This window comes from Microcaecilia unicolor, chromosome 9 (assembly GCF_901765095.1).
Source record: "Microcaecilia unicolor chromosome 9, aMicUni1.1, whole genome shotgun sequence".
Lineage (NCBI taxonomy): Eukaryota > Metazoa > Chordata > Amphibia > Gymnophiona > Siphonopidae > Microcaecilia > Microcaecilia unicolor.
Genome location: NC_044039.1, coordinates 74,185,419 through 74,198,092, shown reverse-complemented (window position 1 = coordinate 74,198,092; position 12,674 = coordinate 74,185,419). Strand labels below are relative to the sequence as shown.

General features: G+C 48.0%; 1 protein-coding gene across 1 annotated transcript in view; it reads right to left on the bottom strand.

Moving 5' to 3' along the window:
• The window catches only part of PHF21B (PHD finger protein 21B), a 559,570-nt gene that overhangs the window by 331,236 nt on the left and 215,660 nt on the right, over window positions 1-12,674 (bottom strand). The window contains exon 3 of the mRNA XM_030215094.1: window positions 7,695-8,063. Coding sequence (XP_030070954.1) covers window positions 7,695-8,063 — 369 coding nt within the window. The remainder of the gene's footprint in view (window positions 1-7,694; window positions 8,064-12,674) is intronic.

Genomic DNA, 12,674 nt, shown 5'->3' with positions numbered 1-12,674 from the left:
GTCTCTGGTGCCCTCCTGCAGACTATCAGATGCCCCCCCCCCATCTAGCATCTCCTTTCTCTCTTCTCCCTCCCTCTTCTCCCACCCTGCCGCCCTTTTCAGCCCAGTGCCTTAAAAGGTGAAGAACAAGTTGAAGAACTGCAGACAGAGGGAGCACAAGATGCAAAGGAAATAGGAGCTGAAAGAGATGGAGTACATCTTTGTGGGATTGCTGAACAAATAGAGGGTTTACAACCACTTAGCTTTTTGTGCTTTCATGTTCACGAAATTAGCAGATAGGGTAGTGACTGCCTAGGCTGGCCACGCTGCCCACACGCACAGGAGGAGCAACTCGCGAGCGGACTCAGTGGAGGGAAACCATTTGCGCTGCAGCCTTCTGCCTGTTCCACCACGGCGCTGAACACTGAGTCTGTCCGGTTCAGTCAGTGGTGTGCTGGTAAATGTTTAGCAACAGGCTCTCTCCCCGATCCACCTCTGCCCCACATCCACCTCTGTGCCCCCCCCCCCCCCCAAAAAAAAATAATTTCAGAACTGGCTATAGCCGGGGAGAGAGCCTGGGGGGGGGGGGGGCAATGCATTACTCTCTCCAGAAAAAAAAATTAAATGCTCCCAGGTTCCAATCTAATTCATGTTTAATGTGGGATAAAATGCCATAAATAAGTAAATAAATTTAAACTTTTAACATTGAGCACCTGATTCTCAAAGTGGACATATTCCAAACACTATAATGAAAATAAAATGATTTTTTTCTACCTTTCTTGTCTGGTGACTTTGTTTTTCCGATCATGTTGGCCCAATACCTGATTCTGCTCCTATCTGTCCTCGTAACTCTGTTTCCAGGGCTTCCTTTCCATTTATTTCTTTACTTTCCTCCTTCCTTCTTCATTTCTTGCCTTACATCCCTAAGTAAAAGCTGGTTCCTCTGCAGACTTCACTGTCCAGTGGATCCAGCTTCTGCCTATTTTCTCCATCCATGTGCAGGTCTTCTCCCTTTTCCCTCATCTCATCTCCTTCCTCTCTTCCCTCCCCTCCATCCATGTCGAACATTTTCTTCTCTCTCCCTTCCCCTCCATCCATGTGCATCTCCTTCCTCTGTCTTCCCTCCCCTCCATCCATGTCCAGAATTTCTCCCCTTCATCCATGTGCATCTCCTTCCTGTCTTCTCTTCCCTCCCCTCCATCCATGTCCAACAATTCTCCTCTCTCCCTGCCCTCCCCTCCATCCATGTCCAGCAACCCTCCTCTCTCCCCTGTCCTCCATCCACCCATGTCCAGCAACCCTCCTCACTCCCCCGCCCTCCAGCCACCCATGTCCAGCAACCCTCCTCTCTCCCCAGCCCTCCCCTCTATCCACCCATGTCCAGCAACCCTCCTTTCCCCTGCCCTCCATGCATATCCAGCAATTCTCTTCTCTCCCCTGCCCCCTCTATCCATCCATACCCAGCAATTCTCTTCTCTCCCTGAGCCCCGCCCCCTCCATCCATCCATACCCAGCGATTCTCCTCTGTCCCCTCCCCTCCCGCTCCTATCCATGTCCAGTAATTCTCCTTCACCCCCATCCCCCTCCCATTTATGACCACCTGCCTGCCCTCTTCTCCGACTCCCCCCCAACATTCCCCTTTTTCGTCCTGCCACCCTGCGTGGTTTAAATCTTTTTTAAATTTACCTCTGTCCCAGCGGCCGCGTCATTTCAAAGCCATGCCCGTCTCTAGCCTTCCCTCCCTTCGTGAGTTCGTTCCCTCAGAGTCCTGCCCTCGAGGAAAGAGGAAATGACGTCAGAAGGCGGGACTCTGAGGGAACGAACTCACTAAGCGAGGGAAGGCTAGAGATGGGCAGGGCTTTGAAATGACGTGGCTGTTGGATGGAGGTAAATAAAAGATTTAAACCCCCAAAGGGTGGCGCGGTATGGTGGCACAGCGCCACAGTAGTGCCCTTGAAGGCAGGCACCCCCTGTGGTGCCTACCCCACTTACCAGGTTTGACCGGCCCTTCTAGTTTATGTATGTTAATGCTATTAACATGCATTAATCGCCTATGACAGATAATGCAGACATTTAGGGAGCAATTCTGTAACTGGACGTCTCCATTTAGGTGCCCCGAGGGCGCATGGTAGGATCTTATTCTATGAAGAAATGTAGCTGTTGAGGTATAAACTGTATGCACCTGACATTTAAGTGCTTACAGCTGGTGTAAGTGTGAGCACCTAAGTGCAGCAGGGATGCACATAACTGACCGTATTCTGTGAGTTATACACATAAATGAGAGTCCCACCTAACTCCCACCCATGCAATACCCCTGTGTATGCCCCCATTGCACATACAAGCTATGCAAGTTTCATGCGTTTGTACAGAATAGCGCATAGATGACAAGCTAGCATATACGCATGTAAAGGCATACATATGCCAGTAAACGCTAGTGTTCTAAACATTAACATGCATATGTAAATGCTAGTGCCAACTTTATAGAATTGCCCTCAAAGTAAATTAACACTTGTGTTGCAATTAATGTACTTAAGAACATTGGCGTCTATGCTGCTAAACATTGTGGCCTTCAGAGACAGGAAAAGCTTTTGCTATAAATCTATGATCTTCTGTTTTTTAAATATGTCTGAAAGAGGTCTGTGACCAATTTTAAAGGTCTGCAAGGGAGAAATTCTGTAGTGGAGGCACTAACATTTACACGCCCAATATGTACATAAATGTTTAGAATAATGGCATTTTGGAATAGCAAAGAGGCGCTGAGTGTCTAGCAGTGAGAAAAGGAAAAACAGAAAGCAGAAACTGGAGGTCCAAACAGCTCCTTTACTCGTACGAATAAAGGAAATGTTTGGACCTCTAGAATAATGGCATTTACACATATTGGGGTAAATTCTATAAGTAGCACCTAAAAATTGGCGCGGATAATGTGAGGTGCATAGTGTGGTTCTATGGAGTGGAGGAGTGGCCTAGTGGTTAGGGTGGTGGACTTTGGTACTGGGGAACTGAGGAACTGAGTTCGATTCCCACTTCAGGCACAGGCAGCTCCTTGTGACTCTGGGCAAGTCACTTAACCCTCCATTGTCCCAGGTACAAATAAGTACCTGTATACAATATGTAAGCCGCATTGAGCCTGCCATGAGTGGGAAAGCACGGGGTACAAATGTAACAAAAATAAAATCTATATATATAAAACTCACCCTCAACGTTCTATTGGCTTCTGACGTCACTGAAGCCAAGGTTCGTATGTTCGAAGCTCTGAAGCCTCGAAAAACACAGTCTCTGGGCCCCGCCCTCGCGTCAAACGTTATGACATTGAGGGCGGAGCACATTCAAGGAGCCAACTGCAAATCCCTAGCCGGAAGCAACCTGCACGTCCCTCCCGGACGGGTGGCGCGGAGTACTGCGGCGGTTGCGCGCGTGCACGGGGAGCATGCGCAGTGACTGGGGGCCGCGGCGGTAGGTACTGTAGCGCATGAGACAGGGCGGGAGGAGGAGGAGGCGGCCCGGTGGCGCTTCGGCCTCTGCGGCCGGGATGGGGAGGAGGAAGACGGGAGAACTAAGCCGTCGTCGTCCTGGAGGTGAAGAGCAGCGCACTGGCCGGTAAAGGTTGCGGTGCTGGGAGGGAGTGGTCCGGAGGCGCTGGAACAGGAGGTGGGGTACCAGGTACCGTCTGCACTGCAGGGGTGGCTGAGGGGACGGTATCAGGGGGGCTGTTGGGTAGAAGAGAATGAGCTGCAGCGCGTGTTCTGTCCAGTGAGTCCCCCCCCCCCCCCGGGGGATGTTGTCCTGCGCTGGTCCTACCCCCTCCCCCCCCCCAGGGATGCTCTCTCCTCGCCCCCCCCCCCCCCTCCAGGCACCGAGCGATTCCCTGGGTGGCTGGAAGGGGAGCAGGGGACAGAGGAGACTCGCTGGGTGGCCGGAGGGGGGCAGGGGAGAGAACAGCACCGCTGGGGTAGATACAGGGAGGGGGAACCCTGGCACATACTCTCATTCTCACACACACACTTGCACCCACTCTCACTCTCTCTCTGTCACACACACACACTCGCACATTCACTCTCTCTCACACACACGCTCTCTCAAACATACACACTCCGAGGAAAACCTTGCTAGCGCCCGTTTCCTTTAAAACAGAAACGGGCCTTTTTTACTAGTAAATAAATAAACAATAACGAGTATGCTTCCTTTACAGATTTGCACTTAGCACTAAGGTGTGCCTTACTGTAGGTGGCTACAATTAAGCCTGCTTAAATATTGGTGCCCAAGTTAGGCACACTTAGGTGTGATTCTAATCCAGGAACACCCCCAAACCACGCCCCCAAATTGTTATGCGAAATAGGATTTAGGCGCAATCTGTTATAGAATCAGATATGCGCCTAAATCCTAACTATTGCCAGTTAGTGCTGATAATTGACTATCTTTCAATTATCAACACTGATTAACTTGTTGTTCAATTAAGTTGTGTGCACTCTTTATAGAATCACGTTAAGCGTGTCTTTAATTGGTATCCATTTTTCAGGCACATTATATAGAATTTGGCCCATTATGTGCACACATATGCACAATTGCCAAACTTATGCCTATTCTGTAAATACTGCTTAGCTTACATTGTGTATATTTGCAAGATGAGGTGTACCATGGGCGTAGTTTGACTGTTTCATTAGGGGGGGGGGGGGGGGCAAAGGGTGTGGCTTGGACATTTGCATATTCATTTGCATATATACATCTCATACATATTCATTATGGCTATTAATAAAAACAACAAAAACACACACGCATCAGACTAAAATGCTGAATATGAAGCCAGCATATCAAAAACAATAGAGCCAGACACTTTATGAAATAACACAAAACCCTACAAAAAGACACTCAAAAACTATATAGAAAACTTAAACACACAACAGTCTTAACTCACCTATGAAAAGACAGTGCTATAAATTTTACACTGACCCTAGAGCACCAATATACCTGCTACTGGAAAACTATAACAAGCTGGACTGTTACACATTCCTACACAAACACTACATGCAAGCAGAATCTGTCACGTCAGTCACATATGCAGAACATGGACAGACCCTTATGTGATACAAAATAGGGAACCACAAAAAAACATGCACACAAAAACTTAAATATAGATCTCTTTAAGAAACCCAGACTCTGTAAGCAGTGCAAATACTGGTAAAAGAGAAACAGAAATGTATTTTCTCCTGTACTCTGCAAAATACAACAATAGAAAAAAAAATGTACATTTCACAAAGCAGGCATATATTAGTTCTTAAAAAGAATGTTTTCTTTTCTACCTTTGTTGTCTGAGCATTCTATTTTTCTAGTTGGTCTGGTCCCAGTCTCTTTTCCACTTTCCATGTATCAGTCTTCTCCTAAATTCTTTTCCAGGTTGACTTTTCCATTTCTTTGCTCTTCTCTTGTCTCTTCCTGTCCTTCTCTGCATCTGTCTGGCACTAATCTTTCATTTTACGTCCCCCCCCCACCCCACACACACACACACTTTCTCTCACTCGTTAGTCCTTGGTATCCATCTACCTATGGCTTTGACCATCTCCCTCTCATTCCCTCTCCAGTACTCCCGTATCCCCCCTCTGTCTCTCCCTTACCCAGTCTCCTAAATTCCCTCCCTCATCTTCAACCCACTTCATTAGTCCCCCATTCCCATACTCTGTACTCACCCCCTTTGCCCTCATCTACCCTCCACTGCATCTCATCACCCTATCAGTCCCAGCTCCATCCATGTCTATCCTTCCTTCCCTTGCCTCCAGACCACTCTTCTGCATGTTACCTTATACGCCATGCCCAATAACTTATCTTTCACCATCTTTTTAACCCCTTTCTTACCCTAACTCAACCCCTTCAGAGACTTATCCCCTTCTCCTATACTCTCACCAGTACCCCAATCCCTTTTTCAATGTCTCTTATCCTCTCTCCAGTCTTCCAGGTCATTCACATTATGTCTCAACCTTTTCCACATCATCCTTTTTCTCATATCCTCATTTCACATCCTGCTTCTTTCCCTCTCCCCACCCCCCAGTCCCACCCCATCTCCTGCTCCTTCCCTATGCTCACCACCCCCTCCCAGTCCCATCCATCTTCTGCTCCTTCCCTATGCTCACCACCCCTCCCAGTCCCATCAATCTTCTGCCTCCTTCCCTTGCTCACCACCCCTCCCAGTCCCATCCATCTCTGCTCTTCCTCTGCTCACCACTTCCCAGCCAAACCCATCTTCTGCCCTCTGCCTCCACCACCTCTCCCAGTCCCATCCATCTCCTGCTCCTTCCCTCTGCTGTGCCCCACCTCTCCTAGTCCCATCCATCTTCTGCTCCTTCCCTCTGCTCACCACTTTCCAGCCAGTCCCATCTTCTGCCCTCTGCTCACCATCCCATCCCAGTCTATCCATCTTCTGCTCCTTCTCTCTGCTTACCATTCTTCCCAGCCAGTCCCATCCATCTTCTGCTCTTCCTCTGCTCACCATCCCTCCCAGTCCCATCCATCTTCTGCTCACCCCCCTCCCCCAGTCCCATCCATCTCCTGCTCCTTTCCTCTGCTCACCACTCTTCCCAGCCAGTACCATCCATCTTCTGCTCCTTCCTCTGCTCACCACTCTTCCCAGTCAGTCCCATCCATCTGCTCCTTCCCTCTGCTCACCATCCCTCCCAGTCCCATCCATGTTCTGCTCCTTCCCTCTGCTCACCACCTCTCCCAGTCCCATCCATCTCCTGCTCCTTCCCTCAGCTGTGCCCCACCTCTCCAGTCCCATCCATCTTCTGCTCCTTCCCTCTGCTCACTACCCTTCCCAGTCCCATCCATCTTCTGCTCCTTCCCTCTGCTCACACGACACCACCCCTCCCAGTCCCATCCATCTCCTGCTCATTCCCTCTGCTGTGCACCACCTCTCCCAGTCTGTTATCCCCTCCCCCTCCTCTGGCGCAGCAGTCTTCAGTCATTCTGTGCTCCCAGCAGCATTAGCTATGTATACACGCTGCCTTCAGTCTGCCCTGGAAGCCTTCTCTTCAACCTCCTGTTCCCGCATAGGTGGGACCAAGGGACGCTGCAGAGAAAAGGCTTCTGGGGCAGTGCAAAGGCAGCATGTATACATTGCTAACGCTGCCGGTAGCCTAGATAGATTGAAGACTGCAGCGCAGAAGGGAGGAAGAGAGGGAGTAGATGGAATCGCGATCAGCAAAGCAGGCGGGGGGCACTGCCCCCCCTCACCCCCAAACTACGCCCATGGGGTGTACACATGGCAGAGCTTCGATGGGGCTCAAACTTATGTGCTTAACTTACACAAAACTGTAATTTACACAGGTTTCTGCAGCACTTAGGTATTAACACCTATACCAGCTCCATGGCTGGTATAAATGCTCATGCCAAAGCACATTATAGATAGATAGATAGATAGATAGATAGATAGATAGATAGATAGATAGATAGATAGATAGATAGATAGATAGATAGATAGATACACACACACACACACACACACACACACACACACACATACATACTGTATGTATATACTCTATTGTGCTAGTATTCTATAAAGGAAATAGACACCTACTTTCCTTTATAGAATAGACCCCTACCATGCACTGTCTGGGAACCTAATTGAAGGTGTTCTATTATAGAATTTCCCTTTACATATATTGACTTAAATATATACTAAAACTGCTATAATATCAGAATATGCTATGAACTTGAAATTTAACTGTAAGCATATTAACACATACTTTGCTGTCGGCACAGATGAGAAGTGGTTGCACTTTGATACCATCGTTGACCACAGAAACTGTGCTGGTGTTGATAGGAGTTGCATTGTTAGGTGAGGTGGATATGATAGCATAGGCTACACCTGCACCACTTAGAGTTGATGAGATCGATGTAGACTCTGCCACACTCTGAGATTGACCATTAGATGTCTGTATGTGGCTGAAAGTATTGTTGGCTGTAGGAAGGGCAGGGCTTGGATTTTTGATGCTGACGACTGTTGCCTTTTGAAAAGTAGAAGGCTGTTTAGAAGGCTGGTCTCTGCATGGAGATATAGGGAGACTGTCTGGGATCAAGGTCTTTGGCCTAACCTGTAAACAGATAAATAGACAAAAAAAAACCTGAATTTTAAAAATGCTAAACACAGAAATGTTTGTCATATATTCTTTCTGAAGTCACTTATTTAGTTTAGTTTAACTTAATTTATATTTACTTTACCCTAGTCCAGTGGTGTGCTGGTAAATGTTTAACAACAGGCTCTCTCCTTGGTCCCCCTCTACGCCCCCGTCCCCCTCTGCGCCCCCCCCCCCAAATTGCAGAGCTGGCTATAGCCGGGAGAGAGCCTGGGGGGGGGGGTGGCAATGCATTACTCCAGGAAAAAAAATTAAATGATCCCAGGTTCCAATCTAATTCATGTTTAATGTGCGATAAAATGCCCAAATAAGTAAATAAATATAAACTTTTAATGTTGAGCACCTGATTCTCAAAGTGAACATATTCCAAACACTATAATGAAAATAAAATGATTTTTTTTCTACCTTTGTTATCTGGTGACTGTTTTTCTGATCATGCTGGCCCAGTATCCAATTCTGCTGCTATCTGTCCTCTTAACTCCGTTTCCAGTGACCCTCCTCTCCCCTGCCCTGCATGCACCCATACCCAGTGACCCTCCTCTCCCATGCCCTCCATCCACCCATGTACAACAGTGACCCTCCTCCCCTGCCCTCCATCCACCCATGCCCAGCAGTGACCCTCCTCTCCCCTGCCCTCCATCCACCATACCCAGCGCGACCCTTAGTTCTCTCCCCTCCACCACATACCCAGGGACTCCCTTCTCTCCCCTGCCACCCCTCCTGAGTTGTTCACCAGCGACTTCTCCTCCCTCCCTCCGGATCCGTCCCTCACCCACCTAACTCTTCTAATTCTTTGGCGGGGCAGGCAGTCTTGCCTGCCCCTACCAGCGCTGACTCTCCCCTGCCGGTTCGCACTTCAAAATGGCCGCCGAGACTTTAGTAGAAGTCGCGAGGGCCTCTGGAAGTCTCGGCGGCCATTTTTAAAGCGCGAACCGGCAGGGGAGAGTCAGTGCTGGCCTGCCCCGCCGAAGAATTAGAAGAGTCAGGTGACGGTTGGTGACAATGAGGGACTGGATTGGGTGGGCGATTGATCGATCGGGCGGGCGGGTGGGAGGGAGGAGAGCTGGCTCGCAGTAGGAAACAACCGGCTCGCAAGTCGGTACAAAATGTAACAACCGGCTCTTGCGAGCCGGTGCGAGCCGGCTCCAGCACACCACTGGCTGGAGGTGTCCTGGGTTGCCAGGGAGATATTTAACGAGGATGACTTCCTGACCTGCACTGAGGACAGATAGAAGCAGAATCGGATACTGGGCCAGCATGATCAGAAAAAGTCACCAGACAACAAAGGTAGAAAAGATCATTTTATTTTCATTATACTGTTTGGAATATGTCCACTTTGAGAATCAGGTGCTCAACATTAAAAGTTTATATTTATTTACTTATTTATGGCATTTTATCCCACATTAAACATGAATTAGGGTGTTTTGTGGCTCTACATGAGAATTGTGATGATATGATCCCTTGTTTCATATTGTTGACGGTCTGCATTTTCCATATGGGTGGTATTAGGGTCTGCCCAGTGTAATATTTATGGTACAGTAAAGTTCTGAGTGTGTTTTTGCACAAGTTGTGCATAGTGTTTGAAGTTGAGGATGTGGTTAGAATATGCTTGAGCAACCACTTTATTCTTTGACATATATACATATATAATATCTAAATTTAATAAAAGGTATTAATTGTGACTTTTATTTTATTTATTTTTTCTGTGTGTTATCAGACAATTATGGATTTAAGCTCCACCCCTGGCCCCACCCCAACCCCGCCCCCTTTAGCCTCCCCAAACAGTTGGGCCACCGACCGCCTATGCCTCCATCCATGTCCAGCATTTCTCCTCTCTCCCTTACCCTCCATCCATGTGCATCTCCTTCCTGTGTCTTTCTTTCCCTCCAACATTTATTCCCTTCCCTCCACTCCATCCAGGTCCAGCATTTCTCCTGCCCTCTCCTCCATCCATCCATGTCCAGCAACTCTCCTCTCTCCTTGTCCCCTCCAATCCATGTCCAACGATTCTCCTCTGCCCTCCCCTTCCATCATAAGTACATAAGTAATGCCATACTGGGAAAAGACCAAGGGTCCATCAAGCCCAGCATCCTGTCCACGACAGCGGCACCTGGCAAGCTTCCCAAACGTACAAACAATTTATACATGTAATAACATTTTTCCCATGTCCATTTAGTAGTGGTTTATGGATTGTCCTTTAGGAAACCGTCTAACCCAGTTTTAAACTCTGCAAAGCTAACCGCCTTCACCACGTTCTCCGGCAATGAATTCCAGAGTTTAATTATGCGTTGGGTGAAGAAACATTTTCTCCAATTTGTTTTAAATTTACTACACTGTAGTTTCATCGCATGCCCCCTAGTCCTAGTATTTTTGGAAAGCGTGAACAGACACTTAACATCCACCTGTTCCATTTCACTCATTATTTTATATACCTCTATCATGTCTCCCCTCAGCCGTCTCTTCTCCAAGCTGAAAAGACCTAGCCTCCTTTCTTCATAGGGAAGTCGTCCCATCCCCGCTATCATTTTAGTCGCCCTTCACTGCACCTTTTCCAATTCTACTATATCTTTCTTGAGATGCAGCGACCAGAATTGAACACAATACTCAAGGTGCGGTCGCACCATGGAGCGATACAACGGCATTATAACATCCTCACACCTGTTTTCCATACCTTTCCTAATAATACCCAACATTCTATTTGCTTTCCTAGCCGCAGCTGCACACTGAGCAGAAGGTTTCAGTGTTTTATCGACGACGACACCCAGATCCCTTTCTTGGTCCGTAACTCCTAACGTGGAACCTTGCATGACGTAGCTATAATTCGGGTTCTTTTTTCCTTACACTTGCTCACATTAAACGTCATCTGCCCAGTCTCCCAGTCTCATAAGGTCCTTCTGTAATTTTTCACAATCCTGTTGCGAGTTAACGACTTTGAATAACTTTGTGTCATCAGCAATTTAATTACCTCGCTAGTTACACCCATTTCTAAATCATTATAAATATATTAAAAAGCAGCGGTCCTAGCCCAGACTCCTGAGGAACCCCACTAACTACCCTTCTCCATTGTGAATACTGCCCATTTAACCCCACTCTGTTTCCTATCCTTCAGCCAGTTTTTAATCCACAATAGGACATTTCCTCCTATCCCATGACCCTCCAATTTCCTCTGTAGCCTTTCATGAGTTACCTTGTCAAACACCTTTTGAAAATCCAGATACACAATATCAACCGGCTCCCTTTGTCCACATGTTTGTTTACTCCTTCAATGAATTGAAGTAAATTGGTCAGGCAAGATTTCCCCACACAAAAGCCGTGCTGACTTGGTCTCAGTAATCCATGTCCTTGGATGTGCGCTGTAATTTTGTTTTTGATAATAGCCTCTACCATTTTCCCCGGCACCGACGTCAGACTCACCAGTCTATAATTTCCCGGATCTCCCCTGGAACCTTTTTTAAAAATCAGTGTTACATTGGCCACCCTCCAATCTTCTGGTACCATGCTCGATTTTAAGGATAAATTGCATATCTAGCGATTCTCCTTTGCCCCCTATCCCATCCATGAGTAGTGACTCGCCCCAGCCTCCACCTACCCCCGAGTTCAGCCCCCGAGTTCAAGCTCCAATCCCAGCGCCGGCTCACCTGCCTGCCCTCAGCTCCCCAATAGCCCTCCTTTCCTTCATGCCGCCGCCCGGCCTTTAAAATTTTTATTTTACCTCAAGTCACGGCGGCGGCACTAAAAGCAGAAGGCTCGCCTCCATCCTTCCCTTCCCTCTCAGTGTCCCATGTTCTTCTGATGTATTTCCTGTTTCTGCGAAGGCGGGACAGTAAGAGGGAAGGGAAGGCAGGAGGCAAGCCGAGCCTACTGCTCTCAGTGCCGCCGCTGCAACTTGAGGTAAAATAAAATATTTAAAGGCAGGGCAGCGTCAGAAAGGAAAGGAGGGCTATCGGGGAGCTGAGGGCGAGCAGGTAAGCCGGTGCTGGGAGTCTGTGACCCTGCAGCTCGCGGGGTGGGGGGAGGAGACGCAAGCTGGCTCGCACTCCCAGAACACCGGCTTGCAAGATGCCAAAAAATTTAACAACCGGCTCTTCAGAGCCGGTGCAAGCCGGCTCCAGCACACCACTGCTCCCAGCCTCTCCAGGCCCAGACCCCTCTCAATACTCCTCACTCAGGCTAGGTCTCCCAAGCCTACCTGAAGTCCCTCGTGGCCCAGTGGGGGCGATGGGGGCAGCCTCAGTTGCTGCTTCTAGAAAAGAGCTGTTGTGACCTCTCAAGGACAAAACCACAGGCTGGAGATTTTATTACAATTCTTCAATATGACTCAATACGGACCATGTTTTAGTGACAAGACCTTGTATGCAAGAATCAACTTGTGAAAGCAGCAACATATCTATTTCATCAGCCAAAATTGTCTAACGAGTCTCCCAGCAAACACATGATTGATTTTATCTATACTAGTGGTCATCTAGACCTACCTTTGATGCAGTTTTACAGACTCCTAACACAGGCCTTGTCGCCAAAACAGGTCCATGTCGAGTCATATTGAAAAATTATAATAAAATCTCCAGCCTT